The following is a 20,539-nucleotide window of genomic DNA, read 5'->3' as shown; positions in this document are numbered from 1 at the left end:
GCTCTTTGGTGTCCCGTGGCTGGATGCTGCTCCGTTGCCTGCCCCCCATGTGCGTTCACCCCCCCATCGCCGGGCTGCAGACAGCTGTGTGGGTGTTCTGCCTTCACCCCTGGGCGAAGCCTCGCAAACAGGCTGGGAGCTGCCGGAGCCCCACGGGGCTGGGAAGCTGCCAAAGCCCGGCCCCGTGCCGGCGGCAGAGCAGGGGTGGGGCGGAGGAGGCAGGGCTGAGCGGGCTGGGAAGATGGCGGTGTCTGTCCCGTGGCTGCTGGGGCTGGCTCTCCACGGGGCCGTGTTCCTCTGCGGCATTGTCTGCGCTTCGGCTCTCACGGTGGCACAGGTACCAGGGGGGTGGGAGGGGGCTTGGTGCCCCTTGGGGAGCTGCAGGGCTGCCCTGGGGGGGGCTCCATCCCTTCCCCAGTCCTGTAGGGAGCCGTTTGTGGTCGCAGTGCAGGGGCGTCGGGGGAAGCTGGGACGTGTGGGGACGCTGAGCACCCCCAGCCCATCCTGTTCCCCCCGTGTGACACACAAATATGCGACCAAACAGGTGGTTTTGGCTTCCTTCCTTCCTCCTCCTCCTCACTGCTCCATGCTGCCCCCGGGGGTCACCATGAGGCACCCCCCCCCAGCAACACCCTCCCCTCCATAGGGAGAGTTTGGGGGCCAGTGCCTCCTCTACGGCGCTGTGAGCTGGAATGGGAGCGCTCTGGTGCCCAGGTCCTTCAGCCACGTCTCCCTCTGCTACTTCGTCTCGGCTGTCTCTGTTGTGGTGGCCCTGTGCTGCTTCGCGGTGCTGCTCTACAGCTGCTGCACGGACGAGCCTCAGCGGTGAGCGGGGTGTGGGGCTGGGGCACCCGATGGTGTCCCTGCCCCGCTGACGCCTGCTCCCCGCTCCCGCAGGAGCCGTGCGTGCCTCACCTTCACCCTGGTCGTGGCCGCTGTCATCCTCCTCTTCCTCCTCATCTCAGCCTGCATCCTCCGCGCAGGAATGGACGTGCTCTGTGCCTCCATCGTGCACACCAAGCAGCTGGCCAGGTAAGGGCAGCCCTGCCTGGGGAAACCCCTGCAGGCTCGGGCTGGCGGTGCTGTTGGGGCTGCCCCTGTGTGTGTCTCCCCCCCCTCCTTTTCTCATGCCTGCTCCCGATCCCTGCAGCTGTCAGGAGGCTGAGCGCAAGCCATGGGTGTCCTACAGACCAACGCGCTTCTACAGCAACCTCTACAGCGCACAGGTGAGCAGGTACAATGGGGCAGGCAGCCACTGGAGCCCTCCCTGCCACGGGAAGCCAAGAAATCAGTAGGGGGGGGACACGTTGTGCATCTCCACCCATGCCTCATCCTGCAGGCATCAGCCTGGGTCAACGTGTTCCTCTGGTGCCTGCTGCTGGCCTGGCTGCTCATCCAGCAGCGGAGGGAAGCCCCCATCCCGCTGCTGCGCCACCAGGACCCTGAGTGGAGCACCGAGACAGAAGCCATCCTAGGGGGACAGCCGAGACGGAGCTGAAGGAAGGGGTCAGCACGCCTGGCACACAACGACAAGCAGGGTGGGAGGAGGCGCAGCGGTGGCGTTGGCCCGGACACCTCATTAGCCCTGCAGGCGCTGATGAGGCCAGCGGTGCAAAAGGACGCAGCCTTTACACCCCGTGCTGGCAGAGGGGAGCCATGCGGCAGGAAACCCGCAGCCCTCCGGTTGCGGGGTCCTTTCTGGGCGCCGAGCTTCGTTATTAAAGGCGAGGATTTTCGGGAGAGGAGCGTGTCCGTGCGTGCGTGCAGCAGGGCGTTTGGTTGTGCACTGCGGGGGCGGCGGGGCTGTCACAGGCTAGGGCGCGGGCAGCGAGAACCCAGATTTTAACGACCAGAAGGCGTAAAGTGAGCCACGAACCTCCCCCAATGCAAAACTGAGCGATAACTGACCACAAGCGACCGCGCTGCAAAACTGCTGAGGAGAACATGACCAGCACCTACCCCTCGTGACTACCAGCAGCTCAGTGCTTGTAAATACCCCTTTTTTTTAGCCACCATCACGCTAATACTATATTACCCCACCCACCCCTCTCATCTGCTCTTCAAACCCCTCCCCACCAGGGGAGATTTACCCCCTCAGGGGTTATTTTAGTACCCTCCCACCCAGAGGCCACCACGCCCCCCACATATCGCGATCACGGTGGAATTTTACTACCCCCTTTTTTCTCCTTCTCCCTTTTCTCCCTACTATAGTGCGTCACTTTCTTTTTGAGGATTTTAGCGTCTTTTTGAGCTACAGGCCCCAAAATCTTAGCAGCGAAGCGCTCCCGGCGGCCCCTTCGGCTGCGTGCGCGTTCATTAGCATATCCCCACCCCTTTCTCCTCCCCAGACGCTGCCCAGCCTAGCAACGCCCACCTCATTGGTCAGAGTCCCGCCCAGGCGGCCCCTCCCACCGCCGCCGCTGCCCCTCAGCACTGTGCGCATGCGCTGACCCATTTCCCGCCCTTTTCCTGGAGCCGGTGGCCCTCAGTGCGCAGGCTCGTTCTCTTGGCGCACGCTCCCAGCATGCCCCGCGGCCTATTTAAGCGCGCGAACGGTGGGACGGCGGCCATTTTGTCGGCGGCGGCGGAGCGGGAGGTAGGGTGAGGTTGGCGCTCCGCTTTTATCTCCGCTGGGGCGGCTCAGTGCGTTTTCTTCAGGAGCTGGGGGATTTCTGATACCGCGTCCTTAATTCCTGCAGCCGCGGGCAGCTTTTGGCTCGCTCGGCAGCGAGAGCTCCGCCCGGGGGCCGCCATTTCGTGGCCCTGTTCGGGTAGGCCCCGTTACCAGGGGCAGGGCCGCGGCGCGGGGCCCGCTCTGTGATGAGCTCGTTCACAGACCTGAGCTGACCGCGGTGTGAAGGCTTTTGGCATCTCTGAGGAGAGCGGGCGTGCCCTGCCCTGGCTCCTTACCCTGCGGGGAGGCCATACCGCTCCCCGCTCGTTGCTGAAGGCCTTTTGTTTGTCGTAATTGCTTCTAACATCGTTAACTTTTTATCTTCTTTTAAAGGTTCGGCCGTCCAGATGGCGTTGGTGGAAGAGGTGAGTTTCTCTGCCTGTAATGCTGAGCCTGAAGGCTTTGCAGTGTTACCAAGACCACGAGTTACACGTGTGCTCGCTGCTCAGCCGCACGGCTCTGTGTGCTGGGGGGCGAAGTGCTGCAAAGATGAGGATCCTGAACTCTCTCTTTCTGATGCTGAAGTGGAGAAGCTCTAAACAAGGTTCTGAGTGGCACTGCTGCCCTGGTGTCTGTCTTTGTCGCACCGTGGGTGTTAAATGCTCTTCACGTGCCCTCGGGTGGGGGTGGTGGGTGTCCAACCCCTGTCCTGCGTGCAGCATGGCTCAATGTCCTTTTTTATTTTTTTAAGGTGTGGGATTTCTCAGCCATGTGCGCACAGGGTCCCTTCTCAGGTGAGCTTTTTTTCCTTTCTGTAAGGGATTTTTCAAGGGTAGGGGTGTGGGATTTTTCCCTTCAGAGGGCAGAGGCAGCGTGGCTGCAGCCCGAGACCCAGGAGTGCATCCAGCTTGCTCTGGGGGAGTTTCCTCTGGCACGTGGGTGCCCCTGGGGTGTGGGTGGGAGGCAGGGATCACTGCTCCCGCCCTGTTCGGTGACGAACCACAGGACAAGCATATGGCTGAGGGACCCTGATGCCAGATCGGAGCTGAGAACTGTGGGGCAGGAGGAGCCCTGTGGGGAAGGGGCTGTGTGGGCTCGTGTAAGAGCTGCTATTAATTAATGTATCCACTCCAGCAGCGCCTCTGCTGCCTCGTGAAGCGGGATATCCTCCTGCAGGTGCGTACAGGGCACGAGCTGTGCCTCACCGGGCATTTGTTGATCTTTTTTTGTGCTCTGAGGGCTGAGGGGGACATTGTCCCTCCTGCTGGTCTCACGGCTGCTTTCCTGCCCGCAGGCTGAGCTCTTTGCAGCGGGGACACCCTGGGGATGACGATGCTGAGCTGGACGCCATGAATCTGATGGCAGAGTCCTTCCCTCCTGGCCTCCACCTGGGGCCAATGGTGAGCCTGCAGCTGTTTTTTTTTATGATTTAATTCTGTTTTTCCTCCCCGATGAGGAAAACCTCACGTGTCTTACTGCCCGTCTGGCGCCAGAACCTGCAAAGGTCGAACCCACTGGCGCCGGCGGCTGGAGAGGAGGACGGCTCGTTCTGTGGGAACGGTCTGATGGGGGGGGCACAGGGCTGCGGGAGGCTGGAGGTGGCCCAGGCTGCGGTGCTGAGCTAATGGGGAGGCGCGTTTTTTGCAGGACTGGAGCTGATCCTGACCCACCCCAGTGCTGCTGTGCAGGTGAGGGGGCTGAGGGGGTGCGGGGGCCCTGCTGGGGGGTGTGAGGACCACGCCGGGGGGTGCAGGGACCCCCCCCCCTCACAGGCGTGATGAATTTCTCAGGAATCTCGTTCGGCTGAAGGCTGCTGTTGAGGATTCGGATTCTGATCCCTGCTGGGACGGGCGTGGGGGGGTGGGGGGGAATGCTGGGTTTTTGGGCCAGGGGGAGGTGACCCTGACTTTTTGTCCCCCCCAGGGTGACAGCGGGGGCCTGAGGAGCCCTGAATGCGGTGCAGGGGGGGAGCTCAGGGGCTGAGGTGAGTGGTTTGGGGGGGGGTTTGGGGGTGCTGCTGTGGGGCTGTGACATCTTCCCCCCCCCCTCGGTTTTAATGATGAGCCCACCTAGCTCACTTTGAACCCCCTCCTGAAAAAAACAACACCCTACAAACACCTGAAAAACCGCAGGGCTGTCACAGCCCCGGGGGGGTCTTGTGGGGGTGCTGAGACCCCCTGACCCCCACCCCTTTTTTTCCAGGCCTCCTTTCCCCCCCCCCCCCCGAGGATCTCCAAGGCTGTGTCCTGGTGAGTTGGGGTTCTGGGGGGGGGGGGGGGGGGGGGCACAGGATATTTTGGGGGGGGGGGTCCTGCTGCCGAGGATGATCTGATACCGCCCCAGGCTGATCCCCCTGACTGAGTGGTTCCCCCTGAGGCAGTTTTTGGGGGGATTTGGGGGAATTTTGGGGATGCCCCCACCCTGCTCACCTCATCCTCCCCCCCCCCGCCAGCTCCATTCCAGGATGTGGCCGCTCCCCCGCAGCCTGTGAAGAAGAAGAAGACGATGACGGCGGAGCCCTGAATAAATTTTATTCTGAAATTTTTAAAAAATAAATTTTAAGCAAAAAAATAACCAAAATCTGTTGAATTTTGAGTCTGTTTAAATGGGTGGGGGTGGGGGCTGGGGGTTGTCGCTGCTCCCCCCGCTTCCCTCCTCGGGGGTGTCGTCCCCTTGGGGTGGCCACGGGGGGAGGGGGAAGTGTTTGGGAGGAGCACTGGGGGGGCACCGTTGTTACCTGGACCCGCTACCGGGGCGGAACGTTTCTACGCGGCTCAGGGGGGAGCGTATTTAGTGCTGCGCTTCCGGCCGGTGAGAAGGGCTCAGGGGTCCGGTGCTTGGGGGGGGGAACCTTGGCGCCCCCGGAACGAAAGAGTGCGGGCAGCGGTTTCCCGGGGGGAGCGGAGAGCGGGGGACGGACCTTACCAAGATGGCGGCCCCCGCGCGGTGGAGCCACGTGTGGGTGGGGGCCGAGACCGGAGCGCTTAAAGGTATGGGGGGGAGGACAACGGGGAGGGGGGGTCCCCGGTACCGGGGGGGCTCCGGGATGGGGCAGATGAACCAGGGGGGTTGGAGGGGGGTCTCCGGTACCGGGGGGCGGCCGTGGGGGAAAGACCCCGTTAACGGGGGTGTTGGGGGGGGGAGACCCCGGTACCGTGGGGGTCGTGGGGGGTCTCCGGTACCGGGGGGGGGGGTCGGGGGGGAGTCTCCGGTACCGGAGGGGTTGGGGGGGGGTGCTTGGGGGGTCGGAAGGGAGGCCCCGGTACCGGAGGGGTTGGGGAGGGGTCTCTGGTACCGGGGGGATTGGGGGGGGTTGGGGAGGGGTCCCCGGTACCGGAGGGGATGGGGGGAGAGTCCCCGGTACCGGGGGGGCCCTCTTTAACCCCCCCTTCCCCCCCCCCTCCCCCAGGCGTGAACCTGCAGAAGCGGCAGGCCACCAACTACACCGGCGGGGGGGCGCTGAGCCGCGGGGAGGGCGTCTGCGCCCTGTGCTGGGGGGACCCGGCCGAGACCGAGGTGAGCACGGTTTTGGGGGGAGTCTTCGGGGGGTCTGGGCACCCCCGTGACCCGCCCGTGCCCCCCCCGTCCAGGTCCTGGTGGGGTGCCTGGACCGCTCGGTGAAGCTCTTCAGCACCGAGAAGGGGAAATTCACCGAGAGCCGGCTCTGCCCTGGCGGCGATGGTGCCTTCTGCGGGCTGGCGGCTCACGGCAGGTACTGGGGGGGGGGCACGGAGGGGGGGGGGGTCTCCTAACCCCCATACCCCCCCCTTGGTGATAAGAGCCTTATCTCAGCACCCTGATCACCTGCGTCGAGTCGGGGCTGCTCAAGGTGTGGCGCGACGACGCGGCAGAGAACGTGAGTGTTTGGGGGCGGGGGGCGCCTCGGTGACCCCCCTCAATGATGGTGACCCCCCCCCCGTGATGGTGCCCCCCCCCCTTCCAGCTGGAGCTGCAGGCGGGCTCAGGGCTGTGCCGCATGCGCCAGGACCCGGCCCGGCCTCACCGCCTGGCCACCGGTGGCAAGGAGAACGCCCTCAAAATTTGGGACCTGCAGCGCCCGGAGGAGCCGGTCTTCCGCGCTAAAAACGTGGGTGCTCCCCCCCGCAGCCCCCCCCTTTTTATTTATTTTTATTTTTTTTTGTCTCACCCCCCCCCCCCCCCGTTTTTCCCCACTGCAGGTCAGGAACGACTGGCTCGACCTCCGCGTCCCTGTCTGGGACCGCGACCTCCAGTTCCTGCCGGCCTCCGACAAGGTGGTTACGTGCACCGCACACCGCCAGGTGAGACCCTGGGGCTTTTTTGGGGGGGGCTGGGGCTTTTTTGGGTGGGTCCCAGCCGTGCCCTCACCTCCTGGGGGTCCCCAGGTACGGCTCTACGACCCCAGCACCCCGCAGCGGCGCCCGGTGCTGGAGGTCACCTTCGGCGAGTCCCCGCTCACCGCCCTCTCCCTGGCACCTGGAGCCACGTGAGTGAATCCTGGGGCTGGGGGGGGGTCCTGGGGGGGTTTTGGGGGGGGGTTGGGGTGAAGGAGCCGAATTTTTCTCCTCTTTTACCCCCCCCCGACAGCTCCGTTGTGGTGGGCAGCGCCCGTGGGGAGGTGGCCGTCATCGACCTGCGCCAAGGTGAGCTTTGGGCATCTTTTTTTTTTTTTTGTGTGGGGGGGCGGAGTTAAAAGAAAAAGAATAAAAAAGGAAAAAAGAAGAAAAAAGAAAAAAAGAAGAGAAAAAGAAAAAAAAGAAAAAAAAAGAAAAAAGATAAAAAAGAAAAAAAGGAAAAAGAAAAAAAGTGGTGATTTTGCAGGAAAACGTGGTTTTGCAGCAGAATATTTCACTTGTCTCACGTCCTTGAAAGTGATTGTGCCAGCAGAGCAGCGGGGAGGGGGTTAAGGGGATAGGGGGGTGGTGCTGCCACCCCAAAATTAGGAGAGCTGAGAAAAATGGGGCGAAATCAGTAAAAAAATAAAAAAAAAATCGCAGGTCCTGTCATGACAAAAAAAAAAAAAAATAAATAAATGGAAAAAGGGGAAATTAATGGTTGATGAAATAAAATGGAGGTAGATGGCATACTAATAACCAGGGGTTTGGGACCCCCCGGGGATTTTCTCACCCCCCCAAAAACTGTTTTTACTCCCCCAAAAACTGTTTTTACCCCCCCCAACTGTTTTTACCCCCCCCCCCAATTGTTTCCCCCCCCCCCAGGGCGGGTGCTGAAGTGCCTGAAGGGCTTCGCGGGCAGCGTGCGGGGGCTGCAGTGCCACCCCTCCCTCCCCCTCGTGGCCTCCTGCGGCCTCGACCGCTTCCTCCGCGTCCACGACCTGGGCGACAAGCGGCTGCGCCACAAGGTGACCCCCCCGAGGTGACAAGGGACACCCCCCCTGTGTCCCCCCCAACCACCCCCGGCCAAATTTCCGAGCCATTTTCTCCCCCCAGGTCTACCTAAAATCCCGCCTGAACTGCCTGCTGCTCAGCACCCACCAGGACTGGGAGGTGAGAAGCCTTTCGGGGTTGCTTTTGGGATTTCCCTGCTCATAAAATTCATTTTTTTCCCCCCCCACGACTCCCCCCTCAGGAAGCCCCGGCGGCGCCGGCCGAGGTGAAGGAGGAAGAGGAGGGCGACGCGCTCTGGGACTCGATGGAGACCATCCCCACATCGGAGCCCGAGCGGGGCCGGGCCAAACGGGCCAAGAAACGGAAAAGCTCCGGGCCGTGACCCCCCCAAAAATTAACCCCGAATTGGACTGTGCACCCCCCTTTCCTTGGGACTGCCCCCCCAACCCCTCCCCGGCTGCGGGTTTGCTGCTGTGCAGCGGATAAAGACACCGCCGCTCCCCTCTCGTCGTTTTTGGGGGGATTTGTGGCGTTTTGGGGGGCACTGAGATGTGTTTGGGGGGGGGGGTGGCCTCACCACCAGCAAGGCCCCTGAATGGGGCTGTGTGGGGGAGGACTCGGGGGGGGCTTTGGGGGGTGCTGAGGGGGCTTTAGGGGGCTCTGGGGGGGTTGGGGAGGTTTGGGGGGGCTCGGAGGGGGCTTTGGGGGATTTGGGGAGGTTTTGGGGGGCTCGGAGGGGGCTTTGGGGGATTTGGGGAGGTTTTGGGGGGGCTTGGAGGGGGCTTTGGGGGAGTTTGGTGGGGGTTGGGGGACTTTAGGGGGCTCAGAGGGGGCTTTGAGGGGTTGGGGAGGTTTGGGGGGGCTAAGAGGTGGAGATTGGGGAGGTTTGGGGGACTCGGAGGGGTCTTCGAGGGGGTTTCGGGGGGCTCTGAAGGTTTCGGGGTAGCTTTGGAGGGGTTTGGGGGGGTTGGGGGCGTTTTGGGGGGGATCCTGCAACGGCTCCTCCCCGCCGCTAGGGGGCGCTGCCGCCCCCGATGGGCGGGGCGAGGCTCGGCGGCGCGCTGCGTGACGTCACTGGGCAAACGGGGGGCGTGGCCCGCGCCGAGACGTGGCAGTGACGTCAGCGCGCCGCCCGGGGGGCCGCGGAGCCGAGCGGCGCCGAACCGAGCGCGAGGCCCGGTGAGCGCGGGAGGGGGCGGGGCTTCCGCTTGGCCCCGCCCCCTGCCCCCCCTCCCCGCTCCCCCCCCTCCCCTCGGGGATGGGAGGGGGGAGGGGGAGGAAGAAGGAGGGGGGAGGGGGAGGATTTTGGGGGCTCTCCCGGCGCTTCTTGGGTGGAATCCCGGGGATTTTGGGTCCGGCCCGGGATTGGGGGGGGTCCCGGGCCGGTGCTGACCCCCCCGCAGCCGCAGGTGATGAACGCGCGGCGCCGCCACGGCTCGAGGAACACGGAGCAGGGCGTTTACCTGGGGCCCCCCCAGACGCAGGCCGTGCCCCCTCAGCCCCCGCCCCCCCTCCCTCCCCCGGTCGCCGACGTCATGTCGTGTCGCGACAGGACCCAGGAGTTCCTGTCCGCCTGCAAGTCGCTGCAAGGCCGGCAGGTGAGGGGGGAGGGCTGCTGGTGGGGCACTGGGAGGTGCTGGGAGTACTGGTGGGGGGGGCTGGGGAGGTGCTGGGAGGCTGCTGGTGGGGACTGGGAGCTGCTGGGAGGCTGCTGGTGGGGTCTGGGGGGTGCTGGGGGGGTGCTGGGCTGGACTCGGAGTACTGGTGTGGGGGCTGGAGGGGCACTGGGAGCTGCTGGGAGTACTGGTGGGGGGGCTGGAGGGGCACTGGGAGCTGCTGGGAGTACTGGTGGAGGTGCTGGGGGCCTACTTGTGGGGACTGGGAGGTAGTGGGAGGCTGCTGGTGGGGACTGGGAGGCTGCTGGTGGGGACTGGGAGGTGCTGGGGGGATGCTCAGTGCCCCCCCCGTGCCCCCCCCCCGCAGAATGGGCTCCAGCCCAGCAGAGCGGCAGCGGGGGCCGCCCGGCAGCGCAGCGACTTCAGCCTCATGGCCAAGTGAGTTCCCCCCCTCGTGTTTTTTTTTGGGGGGGGAGGGCCCAGGACACCCCAAAATGTTCCCCAAACTGCCCTGTGCCCCCCCCTCCCCCCTTTTAATTTTTTTTACCTCCCCCCCCTTCCCCCAGGCGCATCGGGAAGGATCTCAGCAACACCTTCGCCAAGCTGGAGAAGCTGACCATCTGTGAGTGGTATTTTTTTGGGGTGGGGGCTCAAATTTTTTTTATTTTTTATTGGGGGGGGGCAGGATGCTGAACACAGCCCTCCCGCCCCCCCGTGTGTGTCCCCCCCGTGCTGACAGTGGCCAAGAGGAAATCCCTCTTTGACGACAAGGCAGTGGAGATCGAGGAGCTCACCTACATCATCAAGCAGGTACCGTGGGGGGGGATGTGATATTTGGGGGGGGGGGGATAATTTTTGACCCCCCCCCCTGCACCGTGACCCCCCCACATGTAGGATATCGGCAGCCTGAACAAGCAGATCGCCCAGCTGCAGGACCTGGTGCGGGCGCGGGGCAGCCAGAGCGGGCGCCACGTCCAGACGCACTCCAACACCGTCGTGGTGTCCCTGCAGGTAGGGAGAGGGGGGGAGGACACCCCAAACCCTCCCCCCCCCCCCAAAAAAAAAAACCAACCCCCCCTCAAAAAAAAAAAAAAAAGCCCCATGTAGTGATCTCCCCCCTTCCTTCCCAGTCCAAGCTGGCCTCCATGTCCAACGACTTCAAATCGGTGCTGGAGGTGCGGACGGAGGTGAGCGTTGGTCCCGGGGAGGTTGTGGGGGTGTTCCCGGTGCCCCCCCCCACCCCGATGCCATTTTTCGCCACCATTTTTTGCCCCCCCCCCCCCCCCCCCCCCCCAGAACCTGAAGCAGCAGCGGAGCCGCCGTGAGCACTTCTCCCGTGCCCCCGTCTCCGCCTTTCCCCTGGCCGCCAGCAATTTGGGTGAGCGTTGGGGATTTTTTTTTTTTTTTTTTTTTTTTTTTGTGTGTGTGTGTGGGGGGGGGGGTTTCTTTTTTTTTTGGGGGGGGGGGTCTCCCTTTTTCTCAGGCCCCACTGCCGCCCGCAGGGGGCTCAGCGATGCTGCAGGACGAGCCGCAGCGCGCTGCCGACGTCGCCATCGAGATGGATGCGCGGACGAGCCAGCAGCTGCAGCTGATCGACGAGCAGGTTGGGGATGGCTTTGGGGGCCAAAAAAACTTTTTTTTAGGCCCCCCCGGCCCCCACCCCGCTGCCACCTCACCCCTCGGTGTGTCCACCCCCCCCCCCCCCCCGCAGGATTCCTACATCCAGAGCCGGGCGGACACGATGCAGAACATTGAGTCCACCATCGTGGAGCTGGGCTCCATCTTCCAGCAGCTGGCGCACATGGTGAAGGAGCAGGAGGAGACGATCCAGAGGTGCCCCCCGGACCCCCCCCCGGGCCTCGTCCGTGTGTCCGTCCCCCCCCTTTGACCGTCTGTCCGTCCCCCCCAGGATCGATGCCAGCGTGGAGGACGCGCAGCTGAACGTGGAGGCGGCGCACGGGGAGATCCTCAAGTACTTCCAGTCGGTCACCTCCAACCGCTGGCTGATGGTCAAGATCTTCCTCATCCTCATCGTCTTTTTCATCGTCTTCGTCGTCTTCCTCGCCTGAGCGGCCCCTGGCCGGGCCCCCCCCTCCCCCCCAGCCCCCCAAAACCTTGTCCCTGGGGGGCTGGGACAGACAGACACGGTCGTGCTGTGACCGTGGGGCTCACACGGACAGCGGGGGACGGGGTTTCGGGGACACGCTGGGGCCTGAGGGTGCTTGTGGAGGACCTCAGAGCCCCCCTCGCCCCCCGGGGGGCAGCACCCTGGGCCCCCCCCCTTTCTCCGCGGCTCCCCCAGCCTATGCCGAGGCCGGTCATGGTGGCTGTGACCTCCTCCGGTCTGCACGGGGCCGCAGGGACCCTCCCCGAGAGGAGCGGGGGCCGCATTAAATTGATGGGACCTTTTGCTTTTTTTTTTTCCCACTTTTTTTTCTTTTTTTTCTTCCCGGGCCGGGATTCGAACCCGCGACCCCACCGCGCGCGGTCCTCCGGGGCGCTAGGGGGCGCTAGAGTGTGCTAAGGGGGGGGGTGTGAGCGCGCTTGCGCGCGGTGCGGTGGAGAGGGAGGCGGAAGCGGAAGTGACATCACGGCGTGCGGCGGCGGGGCCGCGGTCGGTCCCGGGAGCGGCGGCGATGGCGGAGGAGGCCAAGGGGGGGTACAGCGGTGAGCGGGGGCGGGGGGGGAGCCGCGAACCGGGACTCGAGGCCCCGCCGGGGCCTGGCTGGGGGTTGGAGGGTGTGGGGTGGGGGAGGCGGCTGCAGGCCCCGCCGGTAACCGGGCCCCCGCGGGGCCTCCCGGTGCTGACCTCTGGGGGGGGGGACGACAGAGCACGATGACCGCGTCGGCGGCCGAGGCTTCCCGGGCCGCAGGAAGAAAGGCCGGGGCCCGTTCCGGGGGAAGATGTACAGCGAGGTGAACCACCGCTCCCGCAACCGGGGCGGCCCCGGGCTGCGGGCCCGGTTGGACGAGGACGACGGCGACGTCCCCATGAGCGAGGCCCACGACGGGCCTCGGAACCGATAGTGAGTGCTGTGGGGGGAAGGGGCGGCCCCGTTTGGGCCGCTGGGGTCGGCCGGGCCGGCTTCCCCCCCCTCGTTGGCCTCCCTTTGGCGTTTTGCAGCTTGCCATATGGGCCCCGGCCCAACCGCACGGCCAACATCCACATCACGGTGCGGCGCGACCTCCCCGCCCCGGAGCGGAGCGGTGGTGGCGGTGGTGGCAGTGGGGGGAGCCGGGACGCTGGCCGGAGGAACTGGTTCAAGATCACCGTGAGTGGAGCAGGAGGAATGGGAATGGAGTGGGGGGGAACACGGCCATCAGCGACCCTTTTTGCGGGGGCTGCAGCCGCTTTTTGGCAGCTCCCCTCTTCCTGCGCTGTGCTCTGGCCGTTATTGCCTTCTTCCCCCCGGGGCAGGTGCAGAAGGCAGCTGTGTCCTGGGTGTTGTCCTAGGGGTGTTGGCGGCTCCCCGTGCCCCCTAAAGCACCTCGCTTGTACCCCAAAGGTGCAGTAACGCTGCCCAAATTTCCTCCTAGATCCCCTACGGGAAGAAGTACGACAAGACGTGGCTGCTGAGCTCCATCCAGAACCTGTGCAGCGTTCCCTTCACTCCTGTTGAAGTGAGCTAGGGGGGGGGGTCCAGCTTTGCTTTCGCTTCCCCTCGTGGGCAGGCCGGGTGGCTTCATGCAGCTCCCGGGGTGGAAGTGGGGCTGGCTGCGCCCTGAGCCCGCCACCCTCCTTTCTCAGTTCCACTACGACCACAACCGAGCCCAGTTCTACGTGGAGGACGCCACCACCGCCAGCGCGCTCAAGCAGGTCTCTCGCAAGATCACCGACAGGGACAACTACAAGGTGCGTGCCTCAGCCCAGCCGGGAGCAGCTCGGCAGAGCGGCCGCTCGCGTTCCACGCAGCTGCCTGTCCTAGCCCGCTCTGCCTTCGTTAGGTGGTGATCATTATCAACTCGTCGGCTCCGCCGCAGTCCCTGCAGAACGAGCTGAAGCCGGAGGAGATTGAGCAGCTGAAGGTGAGCGGAGCGGGTGCTGGGTTGCAGGCAGGGGCACGGGGTGGGGGCCGCCTGCTTGCCCTCACTTCCCTTCTGCTGTCGCAGCTCTGTATGAGTAAAAGGTACGATGGCTCGCAGCGGGCTTTGGACCTCAAGAGCCTCCGTGTTGATCCAGGTGAGCGCTGCTGCCCCCCCGGGGGGCAATTTGGGACCATGGCAGGCGGCGCCTTTACGCCCTTTGGGTCTCTTTTTTTCCTTTTCTCCAGACTTGGTGTCACAGAGCATTGATGTGGTGCTGAACCAGCGGAGCTGCATGCTGGTTGTGCTGCGCATCATCGAGGAAAACATCCCCGAGGTGAGGACAGGGGATGGCGGCGGGGCTTCTCCTTGTTCTCTGCTGTCAGTGGGGTTTCTCTTTACGCTCGGCTCCGTCCCTGCAGCTGCAGTCCCTGAACCTGAGCAGCAACAAGCTCTACCGCCTCGACGACCTGGCCGAGCTGGCACAGAAAGCCGCCGGCCTCAAAATCCTTGACCTCTCTCGCAATGAGGTGGGTGCTGCCCCTCGCCCTCTGCACGCCCCGCTCTTTGCGCCCTCACCTCATCCTCTCTCTGCCCTGCTGCAGCTGAAATCAGAACGGGACCTGGACAAAGTGAAGGGGCTCAAGCTGGAAGAGCTTTGGCTGGACGGCAACCCCCTATGCGACGCTTTCCGGGACCAGGCTACTTACGTCAGGTCAGTGTTAGCCTTGGGGCGGCCCTAGGGGCCCGTGGGCCGCCCCTGCTCGGCGGGGGGCAGGACGGCAGGATGAAGAGAGGCCGCCCCCCCCCCTTTCCCTGTGCTCGCCGGTGCCCAGACCCCTCCTCAAAAGCTTCCCCACAGCCCCTGGTCGTGGTGCGGGGCCGTGAAGGGCTTCAGCAAACAGAAGCGTTGTTTCAGCTGGTCGGAGATTTGCTTCCTCCCTCCTTCTTCTTCCTCCCTCTATCCCCTCCCCGTCCCCGAGGCACGCAGCCTCTTCTCCAGAGCCCCCCCGCTGCCCGCCCGCCGCTCCCACCACCCCTCTGCCGTGCAGACGGGGGCTCTCGATGCTCCTCCACCTTGCCGTGGACGCTTTCGGGGGTGGGGGGGGGCCGTGGGATGTGGCCCGGGGCACGGCGTTTGCTGCCCCTGTCCTCCCCCCCTCCCCCGGTGGAGCTGCCGCCGCCCCCCGTGCCCGCGTTTGGCCCTCGACGATGGCTGGCTAGCCAGAGACGGGTAAGATTCCTCACGGGAGGAACAACCTAAGACAGGCACAGCCGTGCAGTGGCCAAACGCTGCCGCCCCCGCTGCGGCCGGTGCCGGGGAGGCCGTCCCGGGCCTGGTGCAGGCCCCCCAGCCCAGGTAGCCCCTGGTGCTGGCCCCCGGTGCTGGCGGGGGTCCTGGGCTCAGGATGCGGCCGTGCCCGTAGCCTGGCACGCTCGTGGGTCCCCGAGGGAGCGGCACGAAGGAGAAGAGGCTCTGCCCAGGGCTGCCTGCCCCTCTGTTCCCCCCCCACTTCATCCTTTTCTGCTGAATTGGGGTCGCCCCGCTGAGGGCCCCCCCCAGCTGTAAACAGGCGGCTCGTGCCCAGGGCCGTGCCACGACCAGTGGGATTTTGTCTCCCCTCCCTTTTTCCCCTCCTCTCTGGGCGCCCGCACTCAGGTGAGTACGAGCCAGGTAAGTCCTGAGCTGGCTCGGGGCGGGGGGCGGGGGATCCTTATCAGCCCCAGACTCCTCTGGGGGACAGAGGAGTGTCCCGGCGCGTGCCCCATGGCTCTGGGGAGGGCAGGTGAGAGGGGGGTGGAGTTGGGACCGTTTTTTTTTATTTTTACTTATTTATTTTTTTTTTGGTGGGGGGATGGGGAGGGTGGGCGGCCTTTCCTGCTGCCCCTGGCCCCAGCGGGCAGCCCGGCCGCCACGCTGACTGCTCTCCCTCCCGGCAGCTCCGTCAGAGAGCGCTTCCCGAAGCTGCTGCGCCTGGTGAGTGTGGGAGGGAAAAGGAGGGAGGGGGGCTGGCTGTGACCCCTGCTGGAGCTTTGAGGGGGGGGGACAGGGACGCGCTCAGTCGTGCTGGGGTGGGCAGGAGGGAGCAGCCCCCCTCACCGCTTTCTCTGCCTCTCCCCTAGGACGGCCACGAGCTTCCTCCGCCCATCGCCTTCGACGTGGAGGCACCCACGACACTGCCCCCGTGCAAGGTAGGGCTGTGTGTGTGGGGGGGGGGGGGGGCTCTGCACCCCCAGTTAGGCCTGGGGGGGGGGCGGGGGGTGCCCCCACTATCCCATGGGGGGTGACTGCTGCTCCGGGCTCTTTCCAGGGCAGTTACTTCGGCTCTGACGACCTGAAGGCGCTGGTGCTGAGGTTCTTACAGCAGTAAGTGTGGGCTGGGCCCCGAGGCAGGTGGGGGGGGTGGTGGTGATGTGTTTGTGGACCCCCCTAGTCCATCCCTGTCCTCCCCCCGTAGGTACTACTCCATCTACGACTCGAGTGACAGGCAGGGGCTGCTCGATGCCTACCACGACGGCGCCTGCTGCTCGCTCAGCATCCCCTTCGGGCCCCAAAACCCACCCAGGTACACCCCACTCCCCCGAGCCCCCCCCCTCCCCCCCAATGCGGGACAAGGCAGCTGCCCCCCCCCTCGTCGTTCTGTCCCTCACGGCCGCTCGTCCCTGCAGGAACAGCCTGAACGAGTACTTCAAGGACAGCAGGAACGTGAGGAAGCTGAAAGACCCCAGTAAGCCCCCCCCCTTACTGTGCCCCCCACCCTGCCCACGCGGGGTGTGTGTGTGTGGGGGGGGGCTCAGCGCTCTTCTTCTCGACCCCAGCCATGCGCTTCAAGCTGCTCAAGCACACGCGCCTCAACGTGGTGGCCTTCCTCAACGAGCTCCCCAAGACCCAGCACGACGTCAACTCCTTCGTGGTGGATGTCTGCGCCCAGACGGTGAGCGGAGGAGAGGCCGCGGCCCCCACCACCCCCCCGAGCTGGACTCTGCCTCACTCTCTCCCTCTCTTGCAGAACACGCTGCTGTGCTTCGCCGTCCACGGGATCTTCAAGGAAGGTGAGGCCGGGCCGCATCCCCTCCTTGTTGTAAAGCTTTTTTTCGCCCCCCTCCCCCCCGTGCCCACCTCCACCCTCTTCTTTGCTCTCCCCAGTGGATGGCAAATCCCGAGACTCGGTGCGTGCCTTCACCCGCATGTTCATCGCTGTGCCGGCTGGCAACACCGGGTAAGGAGGGAGGGAAGAGGGGCTGCTGCTACGCCCCCAGCCCCCTTTCCCGTGCTTATTTTCTCCCCCCCTCCCTCCTTCTCAGCCTCTGCATCGTCAACGACGAGCTCTTTGTTCGCAACGCCACCACGGAGGAGATCCGCAAGGCCTTCGTCATGCCGGCACCCACCCCTTCCTCCAGCCCCGTCCCCACGCTCTCCGCAGAGCAGCAGGAGATGCTGGCAGCCTTTTCCATGCAGTCAGGCATGAACCTTGAGTGGTCCCAGAAGTGAGTGTGTGTCCCCCCCACCACCCCGTGTACCCTCGCAGTCACCCCTCACCCTTCCTCAATCCCCCTCCCCATTTTCTACCCCCAGGTGCCTGCAGGACAACGACTGGGACTATGGTCGGGCTGGGCAGGTCTTCACGCAGCTGAAGGTGGGCTTGGGGAGCTAGGACCCTCCCAGGGTGTGTGGGGGGAATGTGCCTGTGGTCCCCCCTCGCAGGGGGGGGCGCGCACGGATCCCCGCTGAGCCCCTGTCTCCTTCTCTTGGCAGCTGGAAGGCAAAATCCCTGAGGTGGCGTTCCTCAAGTGAGCGTTGCCTCCCGCTGGTTTTTGGTCACGGCGGTGTTTTACCCCTTCCCTTCTCTTCCTTTTTGTAAATAAATAAATAAATAAAATTCTCCAGGTGTTCCCCAGGCTTGGTGCTGGGGCCAGTCTTCTTTAATGTCTTCATCAATGATCTGGACGAGGGCATCGAGTGCACCCTCAGTAAGTTTGCAGATGACACCAAGTTAGGTGCGTGTGTCGATCTGCTTGAGGGTAGGAAAGCTCTGCAGGAGGATCTGGATAGGCTGCACCGATGGGCTGAGGTCAACTGCATGAAGTTCAACAAGGCCAAGTGCCGGGTCCTGCACCTGGGGCGCAATAACCCCAAGCAGAGCTACAGACTGGGAGAGGAATGGTTGGAGAGCTGCCAGGCAGAGAAGGACCTGGGAGTGATGGTGGACAGTCGGCTGAATATGAGCCAGCAGTGTGCTCAGGTGCCCAAGAAGGCCAACGGCATCCTGGCTTGTATCAGAAACAGTGTGACCAGCAGGGCTAGGGAGGTGATCGTCCCCCTGTACTCGGCTCTGGTGAGGCTGCACCTCGAGTACTGTGTTCAGTTTTGGGCCCCTCGCTACAAGAAGGACATTGAGGTGCTCGAGTGGGTCCAGAGAAGGGCAACGAAGCTGGTGAGGGGCCTGGAGAACAAGTCCTACGAGGAGCGGCTGAGGGAGCTGGGCTTGTTCAGCCTGGAGAAGAGGAGGCTCAGGGGCAACCTTATCGCTCTCTACAGATACCTTAGAGGAGGCTGTAGCGAGGTGGGGGTTGGCCTGTTCTCCCACGTGCCTGGTGACAGGATGAGGGGCAATGGGCTTAAGTTGTACCAGGGGAGTTTTAGGTTGGATGTTAGGAAGAACTTTACTGAAAGGGTTGTTAGACATTGGAACAGGCTGCCCAGGGAAGTGGTGGAGTCACCATCCCTGGAGGGCTTTAAAAGGTGTTTAGATGTAGAGCTCAGGGATATGGTTTAGTGGGGATTGTTAGCGTTAGGTCAGAGGTTGGACTTGCTGATCTTGAGGTCTCTTCTAACCTAGAAATTCTGTCATTCTGTGAAAACAAAAATCCGTTTCAACCCTGGCGGCCGGAACTTTGGCTGCAGCCGCCCCGGAAGGTGGGGGCATGGCGGCGGCGGCGGCGAGAGCAGCGGCGGCTCTGGAGCTGGAGGTGGCCGTGCCCCGGGACGTCATCCTCTTCCGCCACGAGCGCGGCCCCTTCTTCCGCCTGGTGGGGCTTTTCTGCGTGGGGCAGGGCTGTTTTTGGGCCGCTTTGGCCCATTTTGCCTTCACTGCGCTGCGACCCACTCCTGCTCCTGCTCCCAGTTCTGCTCCCGGTGCCGATGACCCCCTCCGGCCCCGGGACCACAAGTGGCGCCTGGGTTTCACCGCCTCCTGCCTCACCCTCGGTACTGGCTGGACCTTGGACCCCCGGGGTCTTGGCAGTGGAGGGGTCTTGGCCCCTCCAAGTGGGGGGGGGGAGGAAGGGGGGTGCAGGTGGGGGGGAGGGAGAAGGGACGGGGGAGAGGGAGGGAGAAGGTCGGGGGGGAGAGGGAGGGAGGGAGAAGGGGGTGGGGGGAAGAAGAAGGGGGGAGGGAGAAGGGGGGTGTGGAGCTGGGGGTGGCTCAGAGCAAGGTTTTTGGGGGGCTGTGGGCCCAGATTGGGGAGGGGGAAGGGGGTGGGGGGGGAGGGAGAAGGAGGTCGGGGGGAAGGAGGACGGGGGTGTGGGGCTGGGGGGAAGGGAGAAGGGAGTCGGTGGGGGTCAGGAGAAGGGGGCTGTGGGGCCAGGGGGGGCTCAGAACAAGGTTTTTGGGGGGCTGTGGGCCCAGACTGGGGAGGGGGAAGGAAGGGGGGTGTGCAGGGGTTCTGCTCAGGGCAGCGTGGGGTTGGCTGGGGGTCTTAGGAGGTTTTATTTTTTGGGGAGGTGCCCTCGAGAGGCTGTGCTGACCCCCCCCACCCCCCCGGCCTCCCCTAGGCTCGCTGATCGTGGCGGCGGGCTGCGTCTTCCCCCTGCGCGCCGTGCGGCGGGTGACACTGCTGCGGGGGGGGGCGGCCGTGGCTATCAGCACCCACGGGCCCCTGGGGCTGGGCCGTGGGCCCTCCTTCACCGTGCCCCTGCGCCACGTCTCGTGTCGAGCCCACCGCTCCGAGGTGCCTGCCATGATCCCCCTGAAGGTGAAGGGGCGCCCCTTCTTCTTCCTGCTGGACAAGCGGGGCCAGCTCTACAACGCTCGTCTCTTTGACATCACCGTTGGTGCTTACCGCAAGCTCTAGGAAACTGGGGGGCTCCAGGTGTCCCCTTGTTCGCTCTGTCATCTCCCAATAAACCCTGAGCCACCTCTTTTGTTCTACTGTCTCTTCATTGCCTCAGGTTTTTTTTGGGGCATCACCGCTCTGGGCCACTCTGCAGCTGCAGGCAATGCTGGCAGACAAGGGGGCCACCTGTGTGTGCGTGTCCTTTTGGCATTTGTGGAGCTCCGTTGTTTTTTGGGGTGTGTATGTTCCAACTTTTTGTTTTTCTGGGCGGTAAATAGTGTGTGTGCTGAGCGTGGTTGGCAGGAGGAGGTGGGGAGCTGCTCAGGTTTGGTTTCTAGGAGCGTGCGGCATCCTTCCTGTGCCACGCGACTGATTGTTGGGCAGGAACATTCCAGCTCCTGTGTCTTAAGTGCTTAATAGAGGAATATTTAACACAGGTTGCTAAAGAGGTTCTTTAGGTGGGGCACAGTCTATGGACTGATGTGTTTCCAAGTAGAAGCCCAGCTTTTTGAGGTGGTAACTAGTAGGATCTGTCACAGTAAAGCAGTCTACTAGTAGGTGCCTGTATTTAATGCAGCGGAATTATAGGGCATATGCTACGTAGTGTGCTAGCCAGTACGCTGCATGTCCAGTACATTGATTCTGATCAGGGCACGCACTTTACTTCTAAAATAATAAAATTATGATGTCAACCAGTAGGTATTCAGTGGGAATACCATACTCTGTGGCACCCACAAAGCTCAGGGAAAGTAGAAAGAATGAATCAAATGATAAAACAACAATTGGCTAAGTTAATGATGGAGACACAAATGCACTGGACGAAATGCGCTTACCATTGGCACTTTTAAACATAAGAACTAAACCACACAGTGGGACTGGATTATCACTATATGAAATGTTATA

General features: G+C 63.6%; 6 protein-coding genes across 6 annotated transcripts; all 6 read left to right on the top strand.

The window, feature by feature from the left end:
* The first annotated feature begins 105 nt into the window (after positions 1 to 105).
* On the top strand, positions 106 to 1,740 carry TMEM179B (transmembrane protein 179B). The gene is made up of 5 exons (XM_082782150.1): positions 106 to 337; positions 647 to 825; positions 898 to 1,032; positions 1,151 to 1,226; positions 1,340 to 1,740. Exons 1-5 carry the CDS (start codon positions 242 to 244, stop codon positions 1,496 to 1,498), a joined length of 645 nt encoding a protein of 214 aa, XP_082638276.1. The 5' UTR covers positions 106 to 241; the 3' UTR covers positions 1,499 to 1,740.
* Positions 1,657 to 5,194, top strand: LOC309889367 (uncharacterized protein; the record flags this gene model as incomplete). The annotated part of the gene is made up of 9 exons (XM_082782153.1): positions 1,657 to 1,714; positions 2,349 to 2,435; positions 2,524 to 2,596; positions 3,008 to 3,039; positions 3,366 to 3,408; positions 3,909 to 4,014; positions 4,538 to 4,598; positions 4,817 to 4,863; positions 5,067 to 5,194. The coding sequence occupies 7 exons, from the start codon at positions 1,657 to 1,659 to the stop codon at positions 4,595 to 4,597; spliced, it is 459 nt and encodes a 152-aa protein (XP_082638279.1). The 3' UTR covers position 4,598; positions 4,817 to 4,863; positions 5,067 to 5,194.
* A 342-nt stretch (positions 5,195 to 5,536) lies between these two features.
* On the top strand, positions 5,537 to 8,438 carry WDR74 (WD repeat domain 74). Its single transcript, XM_082782146.1, has 11 exons — positions 5,537 to 5,604; positions 6,024 to 6,130; positions 6,205 to 6,326; positions 6,407 to 6,470; positions 6,558 to 6,701; positions 6,793 to 6,894; positions 6,979 to 7,079; positions 7,181 to 7,236; positions 7,813 to 7,955; positions 8,044 to 8,100; positions 8,183 to 8,438. The coding sequence occupies exons 1-11, from the start codon at positions 5,544 to 5,546 to the stop codon at positions 8,321 to 8,323; spliced, it is 1,098 nt and encodes a 365-aa protein (XP_082638272.1). The 5' UTR covers positions 5,537 to 5,543; the 3' UTR covers positions 8,324 to 8,438.
* Positions 8,439 to 9,049: 611 nt separating this feature from the next.
* On the top strand, positions 9,050 to 11,972 carry STX5 (syntaxin 5). Its single transcript, XM_082782155.1, has 11 exons — positions 9,050 to 9,120; positions 9,345 to 9,539; positions 9,925 to 9,995; positions 10,124 to 10,179; positions 10,297 to 10,367; positions 10,452 to 10,568; positions 10,688 to 10,744; positions 10,854 to 10,935; positions 11,060 to 11,160; positions 11,269 to 11,390; positions 11,467 to 11,972. The coding sequence occupies exons 2-11, from the start codon at positions 9,354 to 9,356 to the stop codon at positions 11,624 to 11,626; spliced, it is 1,023 nt and encodes a 340-aa protein (XP_082638281.1). The 5' UTR covers positions 9,050 to 9,120; positions 9,345 to 9,353; the 3' UTR covers positions 11,627 to 11,972.
* A 150-nt stretch (positions 11,973 to 12,122) lies between these two features.
* Positions 12,123 to 17,497, top strand: NXF1 (nuclear RNA export factor 1). The gene is made up of 21 exons (XM_082782154.1): positions 12,123 to 12,224; positions 12,388 to 12,583; positions 12,682 to 12,829; positions 13,095 to 13,178; positions 13,306 to 13,410; positions 13,503 to 13,583; positions 13,668 to 13,737; positions 13,829 to 13,917; positions 14,003 to 14,110; positions 14,186 to 14,295; positions 15,522 to 15,558; positions 15,705 to 15,773; positions 15,893 to 15,948; positions 16,040 to 16,147; positions 16,251 to 16,309; positions 16,401 to 16,516; positions 16,592 to 16,634; positions 16,729 to 16,801; positions 16,887 to 17,069; positions 17,158 to 17,218; positions 17,338 to 17,497. The coding sequence occupies exons 1-21, from the start codon at positions 12,194 to 12,196 to the stop codon at positions 17,374 to 17,376; spliced, it is 1,866 nt and encodes a 621-aa protein (XP_082638280.1). The 5' UTR covers positions 12,123 to 12,193; the 3' UTR covers positions 17,377 to 17,497.
* A 987-nt stretch (positions 17,498 to 18,484) lies between these two features.
* TMEM223 (transmembrane protein 223) lies at positions 18,485 to 19,720 on the top strand. The gene is made up of 2 exons (XM_082782163.1): positions 18,485 to 18,789; positions 19,356 to 19,720. Exons 1-2 carry the CDS (start codon positions 18,507 to 18,509, stop codon positions 19,652 to 19,654), a joined length of 582 nt encoding a protein of 193 aa, XP_082638289.1. The 5' UTR covers positions 18,485 to 18,506; the 3' UTR covers positions 19,655 to 19,720.
* Positions 19,721 to 20,539: the final 819 nt, after the last annotated feature.

This window comes from Aythya marila (assembly GCF_965140915.1).
Source record: "Aythya marila genome assembly, chromosome: 38".
Classification (NCBI taxonomy): Eukaryota; Metazoa; Chordata; class Aves; order Anseriformes; family Anatidae; genus Aythya; species Aythya marila.
The sequence above is the reverse complement of the archived record's forward strand: the minus strand, read 5'-3'. Positions and strand labels throughout refer to the sequence as shown.

Coding starts and splice junctions, on each gene's coding strand:
- TMEM179B (XM_082782150.1), top strand. CDS start 242: ATGGCGGTGTCTGTCCCGTGGCTGCTGGGGCTGGCTCTCCACGGGGCC. Junction 826..897: donor TGCACGGACGAGCCTCAGCG/GTGAGCGGGGTG, acceptor CCGCTCCCGCAG/GAGCCGTGCGTGCCTCACCT. Junction 1,033..1,150: donor CACACCAAGCAGCTGGCCAG/GTAAGGGCAGCC, acceptor CGATCCCTGCAG/CTGTCAGGAGGCTGAGCGCA.
- WDR74 (XM_082782146.1), top strand. CDS start 5,544: ATGGCGGCCCCCGCGCGGTGGAGCCACGTGTGGGTGGGGGCCGAGACC. Junction 7,237..7,812: donor CGTCATCGACCTGCGCCAAG/GTGAGCTTTGGG, acceptor CCCCCCCCCCAG/GGCGGGTGCTGAAGTGCCTG. Junction 7,956..8,043: donor ACAAGCGGCTGCGCCACAAG/GTGACCCCCCCG, acceptor TTCTCCCCCCAG/GTCTACCTAAAATCCCGCCT.
- STX5 (XM_082782155.1), top strand. CDS start 9,354: ATGAACGCGCGGCGCCGCCACGGCTCGAGGAACACGGAGCAGGGCGTT. Junction 10,180..10,296: donor GCTGGAGAAGCTGACCATCT/GTGAGTGGTATT, acceptor CCGTGCTGACAG/TGGCCAAGAGGAAATCCCTC. Junction 10,569..10,687: donor CCGTCGTGGTGTCCCTGCAG/GTAGGGAGAGGG, acceptor CTTCCTTCCCAG/TCCAAGCTGGCCTCCATGTC.
- NXF1 (XM_082782154.1), top strand. CDS start 12,194: ATGGCGGAGGAGGCCAAGGGGGGGTACAGCG. Junction 16,148..16,250: donor GGGCCCCAAAACCCACCCAG/GTACACCCCACT, acceptor TCGTCCCTGCAG/GAACAGCCTGAACGAGTACT. Junction 16,635..16,728: donor CCACGGGATCTTCAAGGAAG/GTGAGGCCGGGC, acceptor TGCTCTCCCCAG/TGGATGGCAAATCCCGAGAC.
- TMEM223 (XM_082782163.1), top strand. CDS start 18,507: ATGGCGGCGGCGGCGGCGAGAGCAGCGGCGGCTCTGGAGCTGGAGGTG. Junction 18,790..19,355: donor CGCCTCCTGCCTCACCCTCG/GTACTGGCTGGA, acceptor GGCCTCCCCTAG/GCTCGCTGATCGTGGCGGCG.